Source organism: Oreochromis niloticus, linkage group LG7 (genome assembly GCF_001858045.2).
Source record: "Oreochromis niloticus isolate F11D_XX linkage group LG7, O_niloticus_UMD_NMBU, whole genome shotgun sequence".
In the NCBI taxonomy this organism is placed as follows: domain Eukaryota; kingdom Metazoa; phylum Chordata; class Actinopteri; order Cichliformes; family Cichlidae; genus Oreochromis; species Oreochromis niloticus.
In genome coordinates, this window is record NC_031972.2 from 25,851,851 (window position 1) to 25,874,370 (window position 22,520).

At 41.0% G+C, this 22,520-nt stretch overlaps 1 protein-coding gene across 1 annotated transcript in view; it reads right to left on the reverse strand.

Moving 5' to 3' along the window:
• LOC100710573 (matrix metalloproteinase-17) overlaps positions 1-22,520 on the reverse strand; it is a 91,487-nt gene that overhangs the window by 3,076 nt on the left and 65,891 nt on the right. Inside the window, exons 5-9 of the mRNA XM_013270785.3 lie at positions 13,400-13,576; positions 11,068-11,170; positions 9,368-9,450; positions 8,545-8,697; positions 7,985-8,242 (exon numbers count right to left, since the gene is read on the reverse strand). Of these exons, the coding sequence (XP_013126239.2) occupies positions 7,985-8,242; positions 8,545-8,697; positions 9,368-9,450; positions 11,068-11,170; positions 13,400-13,576 (774 nt within the window). The remainder of the gene's footprint in view (positions 1-7,984; positions 8,243-8,544; positions 8,698-9,367; positions 9,451-11,067; positions 11,171-13,399; positions 13,577-22,520) is intronic.

Here is a 22,520-nt window from a genome sequence, read left to right on the forward strand (position 1 = left end):
ATATGTAGTATAAAGTGGATTTTGTAGAGTCTATTTGCCTTTGCTGCTCAGACCATAGCAATGCCTTATGGGTGCTCTTGACATAATAATTGAACTGTCAGTTGATTGCTACTGATATACCCACCACTGTGCCTGTCTATTCACTACAAGGCACTTAAGTTAATTAGAGTCACCAGAATACCAAATGGGCATTGGCACTGCGCTTCTGATGTAAATGCCACTTTGCTGAGTGCCATTATGAAAAATATTTTCAGTGTTTATCAGATATGGTATTATGAATAATAATAACATACAAAGTTTGTGGGCAATATTTTCATGGCGCGTTCTCTTTTCTTGTTCGATTTCTGATGCGGCTATAAGAGTATACTGAATGCACTCATTGAAAATGTGTTCATTTGAGACAAAAAAACCTGAATTACAGAATTAAATGAAAAACTTAATACCTCCAAATGAATGCATTAATATGTGCTTAAAGTTTTGAATGTAGTTTACAAACTCATAATAAGCTTCCCGATCTCCCACAGACTGAATTCGTTAACGTGAAGGCGCCCACCTCCTCCAAGGCTGTTCACCTGATTCCTATGAATTTTTTTCATTAACCAGTGACTATGACAAACAAGCAGAGGGAAGTAAACATGTGATAATGGTGTGGCTCATTAATAAGTAAGTGGCAAGAGATAAACAAGTGAAGGAGTTTGAGCAAAGTGAAAAATGTTTTGCCATTGTTAATGGCCTTGGAGCTCGCCAAGTACAGGAGAGCTCCAAGAGCTATAGCTTTATAACTCCGGAGTGAATAGTGTTTGTCTGTGAATGCCTATTCAGATGTATATATACCTAAACCACATATTATTCTATCACAGTGTGTGAGGAAGTGTTGGAGGAAGTGGGGAAATGAGAAGAAAGACAACAAAAGATAAGGATTTATTAAGGCATGTAGCCATAATAGAAAATGCTTAATATTGCCTTCAGAACTGCTTTAATTGTTTGTGGCATAAAGAGAAAGTGCCAGAAACATTCTTCAGAGATTTGGGTCCATATTGACATGATAGCATCACACAGTTGCTGCAGATTTTTCAGCTGCATATTCATAATGTAATCTCTCGTTCCTTCACATCCCAAAGGTGCTCTATTGGATTGAGATCTGATAGCTGTGGAGGCCATTTTACTTCAGAGAACTCATTGTCATAATTGAGAAACCAATTTGAGATGATTTGAGCTTTGTGACATGGTGTCTTATCACCTAAGGAAACAGGTACGCTGTGCTCACAAAGGGATGGGCATGGTCAGCAACAATACTAAGGTAGGCTGTGCCATTCAAACGATGCTCAGTTGGTCCTAAGGGGCCTAAAGTGTGCCAAGACCATATCCCTCACAGGATTACATCACCAGCAGCAGCCTAAAAAAGGCAGGAATTTATCCATATTTTCATCTTGTCTATAACAAATCCTGAGCCAATCATCTGAATATCGCAGAAATTCACCAGTCGAGGTTTTTCCAATTTTCTAATGTCCAATTTTGGTGAGCCTGTCTTACTTGACACGAGTGTGGTCTCGTGCTGCTGTAGTCCACCTGCTTCAAGGTTCGAAGCACTTTCTGCATAACTTGGTTGTATTACTGTTGCTCCTGTTTTTATGCTTATACTCATTTTGAACTTCAGCAGCTCGTCTTGAACATGTACTGTGTTGTTGCCATGTGATTTGTTCATTAGATATTTGTGTTAATAAGCAGTTGAATAGGTGTACCTAAAAAAGTAGCCAGTGAGTGTATATCTGAAGTAATGTACTGCCTGCATTGCTGTCACTTACTGTATGTTCATATCCATGCATTGTCTTTAACAATGCATGCCAAACAGCTTTCATGTCAAACACAATTTCTGAAGTTAAATAAAAGAATGAGTGTCTACTCCCAGGTCGCTTTGCCTCCATTTTCTACATTTTCTCAGGTCATACGCAACCTAGATGGTAAAATGTGGCAAGACCCACAGCTTTTACAAGAAATCCTTATTCTTAAAATAGTGCTGCTCCTGAAATAAATGCTTTTGCTTTGTAGTTTGTGTTTGTGTTGGGTAATAAGAACAATTAAAATGCCTAAAAAGTGCAACGCAAGTTGATGTGGCAGCTGTGCTGGTCTAGCAGTTTTCCTCTAAGTGGGTGAAGGCTCACAGCACCTAGTAATCCTTTTCCTGTGCATAATCATGAGGATGTATTCACACTTAGCTGCAGCATAGTGGAATAAAGAGCCCAAGATGCTCTATCGTGCATGGAAACACACCTATGGAGTTTAATTCTTCTGAGTACTCCCAATCTTTACCCTACCTGCACAGCCAAATTACAATCCTAAAGCAGCTCTCTGTTTGCAAAAAGCGTAGGCCACAGGGTCTTCACCTTTCAAACAAGTCCTCACTTTCTAACTTTAAGTATCATTTTGATCTTCACAAAGAGAATACAGTACACATTCTACTTTCTCCTCTGTCACAATTATTGGAAGATCAAACTTGTACAGTAGGGCTTAATGTCACTTTGTCTTTTTCAACTTGTTCTTTCTTTCCCTCAGAGATCAAGCGTCCTACAGCTGTCAGAATCTGGAGAATACACTTCATGTCACTGAGTTCTGGCTAATAATACAGCTTCTTTGACTGAAGATGAGTCATGAGCTGTGCAGAACAAATAAAGTTCATGAAGACAGTGAACCCTTCTTTTTTTTTAGTTTCATCCACCGTTATAGATTATATAAGTTTGTGACTCTATGCAGACTCGTAGTAATTTTCATCTATATAAAGGGTGTAAACTAAATAGGTGATTTATATGATATGTTATGCCAGTAACTTATCTTGAAGGACATCTTCTCTTTACTTCACTGCTGAAATATGTGAATCAAAGGATGACGCTGTTGTACTTTTGTAATTAAATCGTGTAAAAAGATGAAAACCAACAACACATTCCTCAGGCTTCCCAGTGAGTCTCTCGCCCCCAAGGCCATTAATGCTCACTAGGCATGTAATTTCTTTTATTAATCAATTAAAAATACTTTAACTTCCTTTGTGCTGCTCAGCAAATCTTTTCTGAAACAGGAATAAATAGTAATATGTATTCACAACCATTTTTTGCTGTGTATTAAAACACACTAATCAGCACTTGTGTACCTTCATAGTGTCGGTGAGGTTGATTAAAGATGGACTGCCCTGCCAAAGTTCATGATAATGATAGCGCACCTAATGGTGTGGCTCTTTCAATTAAAAACAATTAAAACAGCTCTATGGACCAAAGGAATGAAGCATGTCAAAATGTCTTCACGGTTAATACCTTTAGCTACTATTGTTTCATTAGTTTTGGCCTTTTCATTAACAAATACAACAAAAAATACATAAATAATGCATTTCTGACATTATGCAATGAACTGGAAAAACTGAACACAAATATAATTGGTCTCATTGGTCTCATATTTACCCGAATGACTGCTTTTGAATAAATGCTGCATTTAGTCACGGCTACTCTTAGCTGTCTATTAATGCACACTTATCAGCATTTATGTACCATGATAGTTTTGGTGAGGCTGAAAAAATAAAGACTGCCCTGCCAAAGACATAATCGTATCCCCTTGATTGGCAAATGGTTACTGGAGGTTGCTGCCAGCTACTTGGTGAAACTGCTTGTGAAGAGGTAGATGGGGTTCCATCAAAAAGCTCACAGACAGCATGCAACACACCGACTTGTCCCTAAACACTTGCCGACTGTCTGTGAAGCCTGAAAGTTGAAAAGTGCGCAACAAAGCAGAAACAGATCATTCGATAGTGACCAAACAACACGGAGGCTTTTGATGAGCTGTTCAACAACAGCTGGGGAAAAGACAATTTTACTTATCCAATGGTCTCTAGGCTTGTGCGACTAAGGCCTTAACACAAGTTGATATTTTGACTCTACTAATTTGACAGTACTGCAGATATAGTGTTAGCTGGTTTCTGAGAACTTGAGTCTAAGATCAAATCCATAAAAGGCAAGACTATTCCTGAGTGCTGTACTGATGTCAGCAGCTATGATTGTTTTTAGAATTACAGAAGCATTTATAGACTTTATGTCCTCTTTCCCTCCATTTTTCAACCATTTTCTATGGTTTTACTGTCATTTCCTGTTTTTCTAAAATTCGTATCATGTGAATGAATCTATATTTCTAACAACTTTAATATCTTTGTCCTGAAGTCTTATATACTCTATTACTTACACATTCTTCGAGTATTTCTAAATAATTTTTATGCCAAGATGTCACCACGTGTCCTCTCTTTCCCTTTGTCTGTTTCGATCTCTATTCTCTGTCTATTCACACTGAGATGGTGAAACAAACAGAGAACAGGCTTTGATGTGGCTTCAATTCCCAGGCCCCATGGTTTGTCTATGTGCGTTTAGGCATACGGGTTTCCAACTTGACTGCTTTTATCTCAAAATGATTAAAACAACAACGACAACAACAAAAAAAACCCAAAACAATCTTCATCCAAGCAAGTGCTTTAGCACCATTTAAGAATTATGAAAATTGATCAAGGCACAATACTGCGACTATAAAAGCAAAAACCAAAATGGATTTAAATTTGGAAATTTTTGCAAAGACAGTTGGATCTTCTCCCCTGTGTCAACCTTTCAACTTGAGTTTCAATTTTAGTAAAAGGAGATCAGAGAGAGCCAAATCTGCCAAGTAGGGTGGGTGGCAACCTGTAGATGCTTCACAAGGAGACAGCATTGAAGGGTATGGTCTGTTTGAGGTCCATAACCACCTCGTAAACTCTATCTAGACTAACCTGTTTACACCTGTGAACACCTGTCATTCACAAGTGTTCTTTCATGTAAACTGCACTTGCATGGGGTGGTGTAACAGGAAGCAGAAGATTTGTTTCTTGTTGAAAATTCTGCAGAGGAAGAACAAGTACCCTTATGTGCACACAGACACACACATACACAAACATGTGGGTAAACTCATCAAAGAGCTCGGAGACCTCCGAGTCTACAAGCTTAGAAGACAGAACACAGACCACTGACAGGGAAAAGAGCTTTGTTGTATTTACATGCGCTGCAGGGTTGGTTAGAGACATCCTGGCTTCCACTGAGCATTCTCAAATTTTAAAAATAAGTGTCTGCTTTTTTGATGGATTTTCAAAATCCAAAAACACTCTCAAGCACCATCCAGAGCCTAATACACTGACAGAAAAGAACTGCTGCTTTTGTTTGAACACATGGTGTTCAGGAGATTTTACAACTCTTAACCAAGATACAGGAGTGATGTGTTGTGACCTTGACTCAGCTGGTACAGTGGAGCTATACAAAGTGATTACACTGGGCAAGCTCCAAGGTTTGACACTGCGAATATGAAGCAGTGTTGGCAGAAAAGACCATGTGTGCAACGTCAATAACAGATAAAGGTTAAAAAAAAAAAAAAACAACCCTCAATTGACACATGAAAAAATTAAACAAATTAATAAACAAATGCAAATGTTCTTCTAATCTGTATTCTACAGCCACACCGAAACAATCATGGATGCATCCAAGGACTGCCAAATAAAAATAAACTAAAATGAAATAGGAGCAAATGGTGGAACAAAATGCACTGTGTGAATAATGAAAACTTAAAGGACACATATTAGGCTTTTGATTTGTCTCAGAATCTGAACACTGAATCCCCAGAACATGCTTACATTTTTAAATCCATGGAACATGCTTCACTTATTCTGAAAGATCCATGACAGAAATAATAGATCACAAATTGCACCGCAGGTTACAGGAGTTAGCTGGACAAAAAACAGCCTCGATGTTACATCATGACCGGCTGTGAGTACTCCAGAGGACAGTCTCACATTATTCATGTAAGAATGAAATTATACATTTTAAGACAGAAGAATAAGGAAAACAAAAAGTTTCGGTACAATAACCATATTCTGCCAAACGACACTTAAATTCAACGACACTGTTGGCTGGTGTCATTTGTATTGTCCCCCTCCCCCCAAGATGGGTTGTGTCAGATGGCTGCCCCTCCCTGACTCTGGTTCTGCTCGAGGTTCTTTCCTGTTAAAAGGGAATTTTTTTCTTCCCACTGTCACCAAGCGCTTGGCGTATTCTCTTTATTATTGTAGGGTCATTGCCAAACAATACTAAGTGTTCTGTTGTGATTTGGAACCATCTAAATAACATGTAACTGAAATTGAATAGAGTTGGTAATTCACATTTGCAGGTAGTTATTCATGTAAAATATAAAGATAATGAGCAATTTGCAGCTGATGAGGATAAGAGCTTGGAAACATTATTTGGGAAGGGTAAATAGAAATAGTCACAGCAATTTGTCCACATTTGACTTGAAATGATAAATGTTAACATTTATAATGCAAAAGAAGAAGGCAAGACAGCACCAAAATCACAAGGATACGCTCTCTGTGAACTCCAAAGCTGTACATTTAATTTTATAGCAATCTATAATATCTCGACAGCATTTTTTAAAATTAAACAATCTGGTTTTTGCCTCTTTGTGGTACAAATTCAACACGGGGCTAGAAACATTCCTCAGAGATTTTGGTCCATACTGACATGATAGCATCACACAGCTGCTCCAGATTTTTTTCAGCGTCATGATGCAAAATTCCCATTCCACCACGTCCCAAAGGCGTTCTCTTAAATTTAGATTTGGTGGCTATGGAGGCCATTTGAGTAAAGTGAACTCAATGTCAAATTCAAGAAACCAGTCTGACATAATTTAAGCTTTATGACATGGCATGTTATTCTGCTGGAATCGGCTATAAAAAAAATGCCTACACTGCATTTGAAGGGTATATGCTCAGTTGATACTAAGTGTCCCTAAGTGTGACAAGACATCCTGACCCTGCCATCTGACAGGGTCAGGATTTACTGAGGCTCATGAGACTTTTTTTTGCTACATAGTCTTATTGAATCCCACGACGAATCATTCAGTGAAATTTCAAGACATACTTCTGAAATAAAGTGGTGGACTGACTGGCTCAGTGAATGACACTGCCATCCTTATGCCAATAGCAAGGCCTAAAATTCCATCCAAGACTTGAAGCTGCATTCCTAACTTGCCTAATTGTTCTGCTGTCTCATATTCTTCTCAAACTTTATTCCGGTGTAAGGACTTCCCCTGAGAACGGTGTTGCATAGTCTTGCCTTAGGCTTAGAAAATAGCACAGGAGACTACTGGTTTGATGCTCTGGTGGAGTGTTACAACTCTATTTTTCTCAGAGAAATGTAATCATTTTTCACTGGAAGAAACTGACAGGCAATTCATCATTTATATGTTGAATCTAATCAATCAGAGTGTCTTTATAATCAATTTTTAATCAAGACAGAAGCGGTCAAAAATATGTCACTGGCTTTACTCTGAGGACATTCTGACTCTGGGTGATTGATTAAGGTGTAGTTTTGATCATTTTTTTTTGAGGATGATGTAAAAAATTTGCTATGCAGATTTATTATTAAACATATGGTTATTTGTAAGTTCCTTAAAGGAAATAAACTCTTTAATGTTTTTCTTAAATTTCAAATTATCATCACTCATTGTAAAGCACTGCAGAAAGAAATTTTAGGTTCTGCGTCTTCTATCTCTAGCTCTATCTTAGAGCACACCGACACTTCAGTGTCTAAAACAAAGTGCTCACTTGATTTTGTTTTAGTTGAAAATCTTGGATAAGGACAAGATGTCCATGTCAAATTTCACAGTAAAGTAAGTGGTTAACCAACTGGTATCCATACTGTGCTATGCAATTCTAATCAAAGTCACATCATTATTCTGTACATGCAATCCGTTATCTATCAAGGACATGCACTCACATGCACTCACATGCACTCACACATGCATCAGGGAATGTCTGGGGTTCAGTATCTTGCCCAAGGACACAACTGTGCCAGTGTCAACTTTGCCTCTCTTTTTCATCATCTTATGCACCATAAGATGGGCGGGCAAAACTGTAAAAAAAAAAAAAAAGATTACTTACCATCAGACCACCTCATGGCATCATCAAGTTGTGATGGCAGCCCTTTCCAGAGGTTGCTGTCCTTAGGGTAGCCCAAGTCCATTCGTCTCAGGTGGTCATCATAGCGCCAGTAGCGGTTGTCCTTAAAGAAGTAGGTTTTGTCGTTGTGTAGCCAAACAAAGGCAGCGTCCACACCCTCCAACGGTAGGCCAAAGTCACTGATGGGACGAGGGTAACCTTCCTCCACAATATTGTCTTTAAATACCCAGTATTTTAAACCTAAAGAAAGTTAAAAATAACGAGTTAAAACCTACTTACCATTATGATGTTTTATAAAGAAAAGACATCTGAGAGGATACATTCGAAAAGAAAATAATGAAAGGAAATAATTAAATTAAAAAAGACGCACACATATGTTTTTTTTGTTGTTTTTTTTGTCTTGACCACAGTGGTAGCTCAAAAGTTGTAGCTTGTTTATGCACTTCTTTTCAATACTTTAAATGTCATTGCCTAACTCCTCTCCTACTCACAATTTCGTTAAAAATCCCACCTGCTCTCTTCCAATGTTTTTGATACTGTACCTTTAAAAAACACAATTTTGTGGTCCCCAGGCCTCTCGTACACTGCGTCCACACTATCCAGATTGGTTGGGAGGCCCCGCCAGAAGCGATGGATCTGAGCAGGACGCAGAGACACCAGGTGCTTCTCTCTTGTTAGTCGCCAGAAGTACTTCCCTATGAAGAACAGGTTCGAAATAAGAGGAACAACACTATTACCGGTGTTGCTCTAAATGTCCTTCCAGACTTAATCATGGAAAAGTGTACAAGAAACACAACAAGCAATGACCTACAAGTGACAAGGAGCAGCCCTAGTTTGAAAGGTTTGATATTTGTGGCAGGAAGACATAATATAATTATTAAAGGCTGCTAAGAGCTACAGATAAATCTAAATATTCTATTAATGATCTATAAACTTTCCATGTCCTTGATGTTAAAGTGTGACAACAAAAAACAAATGATATTAAAAAGTTCTATAGAAACATCGTTAAAATTCAGTAGACTTTACTAACACTGCTACTGCAGAAGGTATGCAAGTCTGTTTCTTGTTTCCGTTGTCAGTGGGAGGCTAGGGGTCATTCCTCCAGAGGGCAAGCATGAAAGGGTGATGTAAGTTTTATACTGAAGTCTCTCAGCAGGGCTCAACTGGCTCAGTCGGGTATCTACAACTACCACCTCGCTCTCATTCTCTTTCCCTTTCTCACTTCTTTCATTTGACTCTTTCTCCACTGCTGCTCATTTGGCTAATTTCTTGTTTCTTTTCTTTTTGTTTTTGTTTTGGGTTATTTTCCCTCCCCTCATAGCTCTGCAGCTTTGCATATCTCTTTCGCTCTTTGTGCTGTTGTACCTTTGAAAAAGAAGGCCTCTCCTCGTATCTGGGCCACTGCATCAAAGTGACTGGTGCATCTGTCTGGGGTATCTCGTGCCAGCCTGAGAGAGATGGGAAAAGTAAGAAGGGAAAAACAGCGTAAAATGAGCGATAACAAGGATCTGCTGGATTCTGAACTGGACATTTATAAAGCTTTAGACCTCTAGCCACCACAGAAAATGTTGTATCTTGGTTCTAATGACTCACCTCTCATTTGCAAAAATTTACTCAGTTGTAAAAAGTGAAAAAAATTATTTGACCGATTATATTGCTTAGCTTTTTACTGACATGCGTCGACCCTTTCTGAGAAATTTTGCTCAAGCTGTTCCTGATATCCACTCAGGTGCCTGTGCGTGAATCAGTGAAACCATGCTAAAAGAAGTGAGGTAGCTATCAGGCTGACATGGTGAAATCCCTGGGTGTGTTTATCCCCAAGGTTTTTAAGTGATTTAAATCACTGACGTGGCCTGCCTGCCAATGATGAAGCCATTAGCACCACAGGGCTGAGAGTGAGAGCCCGCCAGGCCTTATATTACCAACAAAGGTCTCTATTCAGAACTCTATTAGCGCTACACCACAGTGTAGTGGTCAGTATCGGTGCCCTTGTCAGGCCTAATCTAGCTTTTTCACACATCATGACCTGACCAAGGCAGCAGGAAACAATTAATGAAGCTAGTGGACGTCTGAAACTGTCGAGCAAACGCTGCTAAATATTCATCCGTGGTGTTTTCGCGTTACCTCGCTGTGTGTAGACTCTGTAGACCTTCAGACTGAAGTTTTTTCAGGTTTGCTTTGTTTTTGGGGGCTACCCCAGGTTCGGGTTGTGTGTGTGATGTGTGCGAGAAAGTGTACATACTCTCAAAATGCATAAATGGACAAAATGCAGTCTAATTAAGTTTGATAACCTGAAGAAACTACAGGTTGATAGCTGCCCAACTTTCTTCTGGGAACTGCTTAATTAGATGGACAAGTTCCCATGCTCACTCTCTGACTCTTGGCTAATTTGCTTTTTGGTACCTTACAACTTCTATCAAGTCTCCCCCTCCCCGCAAGAAATTTTTTTTTTTCCACAATGAATGTAAGCCTGCATAGATTCATTACACTGCGTCTCAGTGGAAGTAACAAAAACCTGATACAATTATAAAACAATCACAATGCAATTATGTACAAGGAACCATCCAAAAAACTGAAATCTCTTTGTAATGTGATTCAATCCAGTGAAATAAATCGAATGAATACCACCTGCATGAGGCCCGTGGATGTAAATTCATTTATTGTCATAACTTTAATATCACCATTTTTCACAGCTATGTAAACAGATAGAATGCACATTGAGAAGATGGTTTATCTGCTTCGGCAGAGGCTTGTTTTCACTTTTTCACTAATCAAAAAGCATTTGATTAAGTTGTGTCCTGAGATGAACTGTGCTTTGAGTTTTATTGACACAGACCCTCAGGCCATCATGCCTGCTTAACTGAATTTATGAAATTAAGATGAAATGAATACTGAAATTGGCTTTCCTCCTTCCAAACAATGCAGCTAATTTAGGTAAAAGAGACCTTAAAACATCTACTAAGGAATTAATCAAGTGATTTTTATGGACTACATTATTATTAAAGTACCAGATCTATTTCTGTTGCATTTAAAAGATAACAGATACCTTTTATACTTCTACTTACATGACCGTGGACCTGTTTTCAGGAAGATCTAGCAGGACAGGAGGCTCGGCTGTCTGAGACGAACTGCCTGGTTGATTTGTGTGGGACACTGAGTCTCTAACACCTGAGAAAAGAAGACAAACATATATAATAACAATAAATCCCCTCTACTATTTTTGATAATTTATTTAGTTTCTTTTGTTCTCTGTTTGTGTCTTACATTTCATATGACACACTTTCAGTCCCATTGCCACAGGACAGAAAGATATTTGTAGGACTGGTCACTGGTTGGTTAGGAATAACCACGGGGTTGTGATCACCAACATTTTTTTGGATCCAAAATCATCTCAAAATGAGGTGGTTTGATCATTTCCACGTGTCACAATATTCCCCTTCAGCAGGATTCAGCAATTCAAATCACACGCCGCCATTATTTATCCCTGCACTTGATTGTGTTTTTCTTTCTTTCTTCTCTCACTGTCACTTCCTGGATCAGGGAAAGGTTTGATGAAGTCACATGGCATAATGAGGTCCAATTAACTCCATCCATGTTTTCATTAAATCAATAACCTTGCTCTGCAGAGCTCATAAATTGGTGCCGCCTGCATGAGATGAGGCTGCTGTATCTTCAGTCTCCTGAGCTGTCACAGCCACTAGTGCACTGCGAGACAAACATAATTACAGCCAAGGATCATGACTCATGGCCAGCAGAGAAGGATTCTATGAATGTATATGCGGGTCGGAGACTTCACAGCATTGATCATGTTTGACACTGCTTGTTACTAATGATGATTCATCAGGTAAGCAGATAATTTTGTGAGTATTTACTGCAGCACATATTTCATATTAATGATGGGAAAAAACAAAACTATATTTCCAGTAAAGAGGCTTAGCCAGGAGCATAAAATTGTTCAATATAATTATGGAAATACACAAAACAGCTGACTGTAAAAGGAAAACTAAATGAAGCAGTTCTGATTTACGTCATACAGTGTTACAGTACTGTGCAAAGGTCTTGAGCCACCCCTCATTTCTTTATGTTTTGCCAGGAAATGGGAAATAGGTGCAGTGACCTACTGACACGTGCAAATATGCACCAGCAACAGGTTCAGATGCAGGTCCTGTGTCAGGTCTTTGCTTGCTTTTTCCTTATTTTCAGGACATGACAGTGCAATTCATTTGCTATAGATAGTTTTTTAGGCCTGCTACTTCTACTTTTTTATATGTGCAATGCGTTGTTAACACACTACACACTGTGCTGACACATGTCAAGTTCTCAGCTAATTCTAATCACCTTGTTGGTGCAAAAATACTATTTTATGCCTGTCAAACCGCTGTCTCTTGTGTGTAACCGGGTCACAAATTACATATTGTTATAATTACACAAAATGTGTACTAAACCTCAAACTGTTCTTTTAGGATCTCCAAGCCTGTAGTTATCTTCATTATCAGTTAGAGCCCCTCCGCATCCTTTTCTTCTTCTTTGGTGCAACCCTGTAAATTTGGGGTACCCCTTTGGCCTCTCCCCTTTTCTACAATTCGGTACAATTCGGTATCATTTATTGTCCAACACTAATTATATCTTAATCCACCCTGATTTGTCTAATCATAGTTCATTATTGGCATCATTACGCCTGTCTTTACTAGCTGCTGTGAATATGTGGTACGTGTGTGCCGCACTGCTAATGCTAGCATGAACAGATAAGCCTCGCTAGCCTGGAAGGTGTAGTGGGTTGAGCTAACTCTCGTCCCAAATGTTTATATTTGGTTATAGGAGCTGGAGAGGCCAAGTTATTTACTTGGAGGTCGTTCTTTTTACCTTTCATTGTCAGACACAATGCAGGAACACACCGGTTACATGTGCACACACAACACCGTTTCATTTCTTGGGTTAGACATCTTTTTTTTATGCTTGAATGATTCATCGGTGAATGTTGGATTGATAAAGAAACAAAATGAAACCAAAATGTGTGAAAAAGAAAAATTGAAAGACCTTCAGAACCCTGGAAAACTACAGCTCAAGATAACCTTAAAAGCAAAGTGTAAAGAAATGAGTGGTAGCTCAAGACTTTTTGACAGTGCTGTATTTCCATGTTGTTATGATCCTTTTCATAGTTACACAGCCAGTTTGCTTTTATACCTTAACATCACACTCCCCATTACTACTACTATGAAACAAAGAATACAAATGTTTATGAATTTGTGCTTTTAAATAACACCTGAGGCAGATTCAATAAATGGAAATTTGTTAGGAATCAAAGTAATTTACTTTGATTTATCTCCCTGACACACACACACACACACACACACACACACACACACACACACACACACACACACGCCTTCTACATACCGTAAAGCTGCCAAACTCTGACTTTGTCTTCATAGGGTAGATCATATTTTAGAGGGTCTCCAACAGGACCCTGGTAGTATGGTCTCATGATGGACTCCATTGCAGAGGTGTGGACCAGACCGATGGCATGACCAAACTCATGGACTGCGACTGCAAACAGATCCATGCCGTGAGAGTCTGAAAGAGATAGAAAAGAGATTACACAAAAAATGAAAGTAAGTGCACTGTTAAAAGTCTCGCTTAGTGAAACATAAAGAAGAAAAAGCAAACCTCTTTAGAAATGCACTCCAAAGGTCAAAGGTCACTATAAACAACACAAGTAATGCTCTGTAAAATTGCTACTATTATGACTATAGTTCCTGTATTTGGTGCTTGGTTATAGCCATTATTTATGACAGGTATAACAATGATGGACACGTTGCATCTCAATCTGTAAAATAATATACAAACCACGTTTTTCTATATGTAAGAACTCGCTTTATAGAGCTCAAACTATTAGTTAATTAGACCAAAACAAATTGGAGTGGTCTATTATTATTTTGAACCACATTTGTGGTTCATGCTTATCCAGTGTAAGGATTTACTGCTGCTTTGCATATGATTTTATGACAAGATAATCAATTAATCAAAACATATGGGTTCAATACACAGAAATAATAAAAAATTACATTAGTTGCAGCTCTATGTTTATCATAGAGAATCACAGCAGGCCATGTGTAATGTCACAGCTTGCAGATTGCTATAAAGAAGTAGTTCTAGGTCTCCAGCTGCAGACACTGATCATGTGTAAATGGATAATCTGCTTCTTCCTCCATGGCCAACAGTCTGTTTTGATTGGTCACACATGTTCAATTAGCATTAGCATTCAGTGACAGAAAAGGTGGCATGAAAGACTTTTTGGTAAATTGCTTTGGAGAGATCCACAGCGACGGTCACCAATGTGACCTTTCTGCTACGGGTCTGCGCCCTTAATTGACCCTTTTCTTTTTTTTTTGTTCAACTTGTGGTGCAAATTGAGAGGCATGACAGACAGCTCAGGAAGCTCTGAGTGTTGTAGGTGTGTGGTATAGTGAGATAACTATGGTAATACTGCCTGAGTCCCTGAGCCGCCAATCAAAATCTTAGTGCGGAAAGACACCTAAAGAGGCTGCAGGCTATTAAAGCACCTTCCCTCCATGTTCAGCTAAAACATAAAAAGAAAAATCCTCCCAAACCCCTTGTCTGACTCTGTGAAGCAAGACAGAACCCGGGGCTTGGAGATTTAGATTTCCAAAAATATGAAGAGGTACCGTGTCAAACCAAGCTAGCTCAGAGTTCCTTGGTGGCTATGTGCGCAAGTCTGCATTCAGTAAACCATAGGTCGGCCACGGCCTGGGACACGCACTCGTGCTTACAGTATTCACCTGGGGTGGTCAGGAGGCAAATGCCAACTCTAATCTACAGAAGCACATGTTGCAGGTGAACAATAGGAAGGAAAGAAAGGGAGAGAGAGTGAGGGAGAAAGGGAGAACAGGGACTCAGAGCACAGTATGTACCATATCATCGCATTTAAGGTCCACGCGAAGCAGACATAATAGACATAATGACTGAGGACAAAGTCAGAGAGGCAAGGATTGTGTGAATGCACCAAATTCTTTTAGAAAAGCAGAGACTGAGACACATGGAGAGAGAGAGAGAGAGAGAGAGAGAGCGAGAGAGAGTAGACTTCAGTGTGGCTCTTCAGACTGTTACATTCTTAGGGAGTCAATCTTTGTTCTTCCAGATTCACCACTGACCCATTAAGCAGCTTTTTTATCAGTCCAAATGCTTTCATGGCATGGAGCTGAGAATAGAAATTAATAGCTTCATTTGGTAGACCTCTCAACCCCCTCCTGACTGTCAGTTCTCCAGTCCACAAAGATGAGGATCACAGGACTCTGTTGCTTTGATCTTGGTCAAGAAGACCCATAAAAAAACATCACAGCTCCTTAGTGGATGCCCTAAAGTCAGCCTATGTCAATAGCATATCTATAATCAATACTTCCTGCTGTCTTTGCAACTAGTCACAAATTCCTCACTCAAGATTTAGTAATTAAGCTAATTTTAATCTTTTGATGACCAAAAATAGCTTGTAATAACTCAATCAGTGTCACTCATAGCATAAATACAACAATTTGTAACTGGACTATTTTACCTATAAATGCACATAGGAGATGTGTTTGCCACAAAACAGTATGCAGTTTTAGGGTTAGCATAAAATACTCAGTGCTATTCTAGCTGGGTTTACTTTGATAAAATCCTCTTCCCATCTTTTGCTAATTTAAACATGGTGAAGCTTATGCATAAGTTCAGTAGTGAAAACATGTAATCACTCGCCTGCCTGCTTTCCTGGCTGTTCGGCTGCTAGTCTGTTCTTTACATCACTTCCACTTTCCCACACTGTCAAAGTCAATACCGACATCATTACTCTAGCCCAATCATCCTCTTGCCCGCCTACAGCGAGCCAATCAGCCTCCAACAAGTGTGCTTTAAACCTCAGTGCTCTTCTGTCACTATGAAAAGAATAATCTTAGAGATTCATTAATTTCTGTATCAAAATAAATGTTATCTTTAAATACAGTTGACAATGTTTCCCCTTAATTTCACCGTTTTATTAAGTGTCAGGTCAGTCTTTAGAGTTCAAACTGATTAGTTACATCTGGAAGTTGTGTAAATACCCTGAAACAACTTATTTTTGGAAAAGAACTAACTCATGTGCTAGGTACCTGTAACTAGTTGTTAACACCAACACAAATATCTAATCAGCACACACACAACAGCTCGATGCATGTCGACATGCAGACACGGTCAAGATGACTTGCTGAAGCTCAAAGTGAACAAGGTGATTTAGGGAAGGCAATTTAAGTGACTTTGACAGTGGCATGGTTATTGGTGCCAGACGTCTGGTCTCAATAGTTCAGAAACTGCTGATCTACTGGGATTTTTCCACAGAGCCATCGTAGGGTTTACAAAAAAGAGAAAATATCCATTGCGTTGCAGTTCTCCAGATGAAAATGCCTTGTTGATACCAGAGGTGACAGGACAATGGCCAGGCTGCTTTGAGCTGATAGAAAGGCAACTCAAATAACGACTCATTACAACCAAAGAAGGACAAAGAGCATCTCTGAATGCACGACATGCTGAACCTTGCAGCAGATGGGCTACAGCAGAGTAAGACCACTGGGTGCCACTCCTGTTAGCTGTTAGAACTGGAAACTGAGGTTACATTTCTCACAGGCTTTAAAAAAATTGAAAACTGGAAAAAAAAAAAGTTGAAGTCTTAATTATTGCTGTCACATTCAGATGGTAGGATCAGAATTTGGTGTAGACAAAGTAAAAGCGTGGCACACTTTGGGCCCTTAGAATCAGTTGAGCATTATTAAATGCTACAGCCTGCCTGAGTACTGTTGCTGACCATGTTCATGCCTTTATGACCACAGTGTATCCATTTCCTTGTGGGTGATAAAGCACCATGTCACAAAGCTGTTTTGTTGAAAATGAAAATGACTTTGCTGGAGCAAAATGCCCTCCACAGCTACCAGATCTCAATCCAATAGAGCACCTTTGAGATGTGAAGGAACGAGAGATTTGCATGATGGATGTGCAGCTGACAAATCTGCAGCAACCTTGTGATGTTATCATGTCAATAAACACCAAAATCTCTGAGGAATGTTTCAAGCACCTTGTTGATTCTGTGCCATGAAGAATTCTGAAGACAAAAGGGGACCAAGCTGCTCCTAGAAAGTGGCATATCTGTATATCCCACTTCCGTCATTCCATGTTTTGCCTTGTGTTCTGTCAGTATGTTTTATTTCCCATCATTAAATTTCTAATATTGTGCTCCTAGGAAGTACAATCTTCTCTGAGGTTACTGACTTAATCACTAAAAAGGCTTAGCGAGGATGCACTTCATGCTCAGGACATCCACACTGTCTGTAATGGTATTGGCTCACAGCCAAAATTCAGTCCACCCAGGCAAAATGCTACGCTTTCTCTTGTTTGGGCCACACCAGAAGAAATAAAAAACTCTCTAGCAGAGGTCAGAACATGAATGTTCTTCCAAATATATGCTGCTCCTCAAGCTGACATCCATCACTGTAATCAAAATCTATCCCCATCATTAAAGCAATTCCTTCTATGAAGCGACCATCGTCCTGTTTAGTTTCCTTCAGTAATACATATTCTTTACCACAAACAAATAAAAACAATCCTACTAAATAATCAAAGGTCCCCTTCACACAGTGACATCACATTTAGCACAAAACACTGTAATCCCTTAATGACCTCCAATACGAACGGTGAGCCCTGAAAGCCCCGTCCCCTGCTCCAGTTATTCAAACAGAGTTGTTAGTAACCAGACAAACTAAACACTCAGATAAACTTGGCAATAAGAGACACAACCACATGCTGTATTTTTACAGAATGAAACTCTTTCTCATGTGTTACATCGAATTGTGATATATATATATATATACATATATATATGTATAAGATAAGATAAGATAAGATGACCTTTATTAGTCCCACAGGTGGGAAATTTGTTTTGTTACAGCAAAAGTGCAAAGTTATGTAGCAGAAATTAGCAAACACTGGAGAACATGGTTGCAGAGTCTAATTACTAATACGTTAGTTATAAAAATTACAAGAAGAGAAAAGATAAGAAAGAAAGAAACTCAGAATGAGCAGAGCTGCTGTAGCAGGCTGCCGCACACGAGGGCGGAATATATACATATATATATATATATATATATATATATATATATATATATATATATACATAAAAAAAACACCCAGCGCGCCCCTGCGGGCGGTTTATCCTTCAAGCTCGGGTCCTCTACCAGAGGCCTGGGAGCTTGAGGGTCCTGCGCAGTATCTTAGCTGTTCCCAGGACTGCGCTCTTCTGGACAGAGATCTCCGATGTTGTTCCCGGGATCTGCTGGAGCCACTCGCCTAGCTTGGGAGTCACCGCACCTAGTGCTCCGATTACCACGGGGACCACCGTCACCTTCACCCTCCACATCCTCTCGAGCTCTTCTCTGAGCCCTTGGTATTTCTCCAGCTTCTCGTGTTCCTTCTTCCTGATATTGCTGTCATTCGGAACTGCTACATCGATCACTACAGCCGTCTTCTTCTGTTTGTCTACCACCACTATGTCCGGTTGGTTAGCCACCACCATTTTGTCCGTCTGCATCTGGAAGTCCCACAGGATCTTAGCTCGGTCATTCTCCACCACCCTTGGGGGCATCTCCCATTTTGACCTCGGGACTTCCAGGTTATACTCGGCACAGATGTTCCTGTACACTATGCCGGCCACTTGGTTATGGCGCTCCATGTATGCCTTGCCTGCTAGCATTTTGCACCCTGCTGTTATGTGCTGGATTGTCTCTGGGGCATCTTTACACAGCCTGCACCTGGGGTCTTGCCTGGTGTGATAGACCCCAGCCTCTATGGATCTTGTACTCAGAGCTTGTTCTTGTGCTGCCATGATTAGTGCCTCTGTGCTGTCTTTCAGTCCAGCTTTGTCCAGCCACTGGTAGGATTTCTGGATATCAGCCACCTCCTCTATCTGCCGGTGGTACATACCGTGCAGGGGCCTGTCCTTCCATGATGGTTCCTCGCCTTCCTCCTCTTTCTTGGGTTTCTGCTGCCTGAGGTATTCACTGAGCACGCTGTCAGTTGGGGCCATCTTCGTGATGTATTCGTGGATGTTTCTTGTCTCATCCTGGACTGTGGTGCTGACACTCACCAGTCCCCGGCCCCCTTCCTTCCGCTTAGCGTACAACCTCAGGGTGCTAGACTTGGGGTGAAACCCTCCATGCATGGTAAGGAGCTTTCTTGTCTTGATGTCAGTGGCTTCTATCTCCTCCTTTGGCCAGCCTATTACCCCAGCAGGGTACCTGATCACGGGCAGGGCGTAGGTGTTGATGGCCCGGATCTTGTTCTTACCGTTCAGCTGACTCCTCAGGACTTGCCTGACCCTCTGCAGGTACTTGGTGGTTGCAGCTTTCCTAGCGGCCTCTTCATCGTTCCCATTCGCCTGTGGGATCCCCAGGTACTTGTAACTGTCCTCTATGTCTGCAATGTTGCCTTCTGGTAGTTCAATCCCCTCAGTTCTGACTACCTTCCCTCTCTTTGTTACCATCCGACTACACTTCTCCAGCCCGAATGACATTCCAATGTCATTGCTGTATAGCCTGGTAGTGTGTATCAGTGAATCGATGTCTCGTTCACTCTTGGCATACAGCTTGATGTCATCCATGTACAGGAGGTGGCTGACAACCGCTCCGTTCCGTAGTCGGTATCCGTAGCCAGTCTTGTTAATGATCTCACTGAGGGGGTTCAGGCCTATGCAGAACAGCAGTGGGGACAGAGCATCTCCTTGGTAGATCCCGCACTTGATGGTGACTTGTGCTATGGGCTTGGAGTTGGCCTCTAGTGTTGTGTGCCACATTCCCATTGAGTTCCTGATGAAGGCCCTTAGGGTCCTGTTGATCTTGTACAATTCTAGGCATTCCAGTATCCAGCTGTGGGGCATTGAGTCATAGGCCTTCTTGTAATCAATCCAGGCTGTGCACAGGTTGGTCAGTCTGGTCTTGCAGTCTCGGCTGACTGTTCTGTCTACCAGTAGCTGGTGTTTTGCGCCTCTGGTATTCTTGCCAATCCCTTTCTGTGCCCCGCTCATGTATTGACCCATGTGCCTGTTCATCTTAGCCGATATGATGCCTGACAGGAGCTTCCATGTAGTACTGAGGCAGGTTATTGGTCGGTAGTTGGATGGGACCGGTCCCTTCTTGGGGTCCTTGGGGATCAGGACCGTCCGACCTTCGGTTAGCCATTCCGGGTGTCTCTCGTTAACTAGCAGCTGGTTCATTTGTGCTGCCAGACGCTCGTGGAGTGCAGTCAGCTTCTTCAGCCAGTAGGCGTGAACCATGTCGGGCCCTGGTGCTGTCCAACTCTTCATACTGGAGACCCTTTCTTGGATGTCTGCCACTGTGATGGTTACTGGACCCTGTTCAGGGAGGTCGCTATGGTCTGCCCTCAGATCCACTAGCCACTGAGCATTGCCGTTATGGGTTGCGTCCTTCTCCCATATGCTCTTCCAGTATTGCTCCGTCTCCAGCCTTGGTGGTGCTGTTCTGTTATTGTTCCCTTGCCACTGAGAGTACACCTTTGCTGGTTCTGTGGAGAACAGCTGGTTTATTCTCCTGCCTTCTATCTCTCTGGTGTACCTCCTCAAGCGGCTGGCCAAGGCTGTGAGTCTTTGCTTGGCAGTTTCCAAGGCCTCAGGTATGGACAGCTTGCTGTATTTCTTATGCACCTTCTTTGTCGCGCCTTTCTGCAACTCCGTTAGTTGGCTAACCTCCCTTCGTGCTACTTTGATCTTGCCCTCTAGCCTCCTTCTCCATGGAGGGTACTGCCCCTTGTGGCTGTTCAACTTGTAGCCAAGCATCTCACTGATCACTGCTGCCGTAGTGTAGATCAGCTTGTTAGTGTCGGTAATCGTGGTTGTAGGTATCATCCGTAGTGCTGCATTAACATCATCTAGCAGACCTTCTGAGGGTACTTCACGTAATCTTGGTAACCGGCTAGGGGGGGTCCAGGTTTCAAGCTTGGCCATGATCCTATCTTTCAGGTCAGTTCCTCTGGCACTCAACGATCCTTCTCCTATCGCACTTGGGGCTATGTACCCAATCTCGGGTGGGGGTGATGATATCTCCCCCCTGACCTGGCGTCCTGACTCCTCCTTGCCGTAGCATTTATGTTGTACCTCGTCAATCTCTAGCTGTGAGAGCAGTCCCTTCTTTCGAATGTTGGAACACTGAGCTACTAGTTGTTTCGCCGTCATTGTGGATGTTGGGTATCGAAGAATCCATAGGTCCCTCATCCTATTCATGTAACCCCTTCCGCCAGGGTTACTTGCGTAGTAGCATTCCAACAACGCCCTGTTTTCGTCTCTTGCCCACCGATGCCTTCTTGTTCCAGTAGCCCACTTGTCGTCAGGGTGCCCTGGTTCCTCAACACCTGACGCGGACCTTGTTGATCCGGGCGACGTCCGAGCCGGCATGCCTTCATATTTATCTGTCTCGCTCATGTCTGCGGTAGGCTCACTTTAGCATAGGGGGTCTAGCCTTAGGACCCTTACTGGATACAGACGCCCCAGGCAGGAATCGAACTTGCGATCTTCTGCTCCAAAGGCGTGTAGTTTAACCACTACGCTATCCAGCTGCATTATATATATATATATATATATATATGTGTTTTTACATATATATATATAAAAACCAAACAAAAAACACCCAGCACACCCCTGTGGGCGGTTTATCCTTCAAGCTCGGGTCCTCTACCAGAGGCCTGGGAGCTTGAGGGTCCTGCGCAGTATCTTAGCTGTTCCCAGGACTGCGCTCTTCTGGACAGAGATCTCCGATGTTGTTCCCGGGATCTGCTGGAGCCACTCACCTATCTTGGGAGTCACCACACCTAGTGCTCCGATATCCCTCCTTTATATATATGTACATATACATATATACATATATATATATACATATATGTATATGTATATATATATATCTAAGTATGAAGTGAAGCGGTTGCTATAGAGAAGATTTTTAGCTATATTTTGTTGACTTTAAAGGAAAAGAAATATTGCAATACAAAACTCCAGTGGACAAAGTTTATAATTGCTGAACTCTTTCACACCATCCCACTGTTATGTGTACCTGTTCTAACTTTATCTTTTGTTTATTGTCTATGGATTTTGATCCTGTTTCTATTTCCTGGCACTGAATTGTTCCGCAGCATTGTTTGGTGTTTTTTTTTTCTTTTCTTTTCAGTATTTTACTTCAGTAACATGTTATTGTCAACAAGCATCAGTCTGGAAATGTGGTGTGAAAACCAGGGCACAGATAAGACACGCTGTAATGTAAAGAGAGGGTTTAAAGAAAAAAAAAGTTTAAATTGCAGTTTCAAATAACGCTCTATGAATGTAATAGCACAATGTAGCCGAGAGAGACTAGAGTTTGATATTTTCAATGATTCTTTCATGTTTTCTGTTCTCTTGGAGCTTGTAAAGTATACACTTCCCCTCCTCTCTGCTGCCAACAAA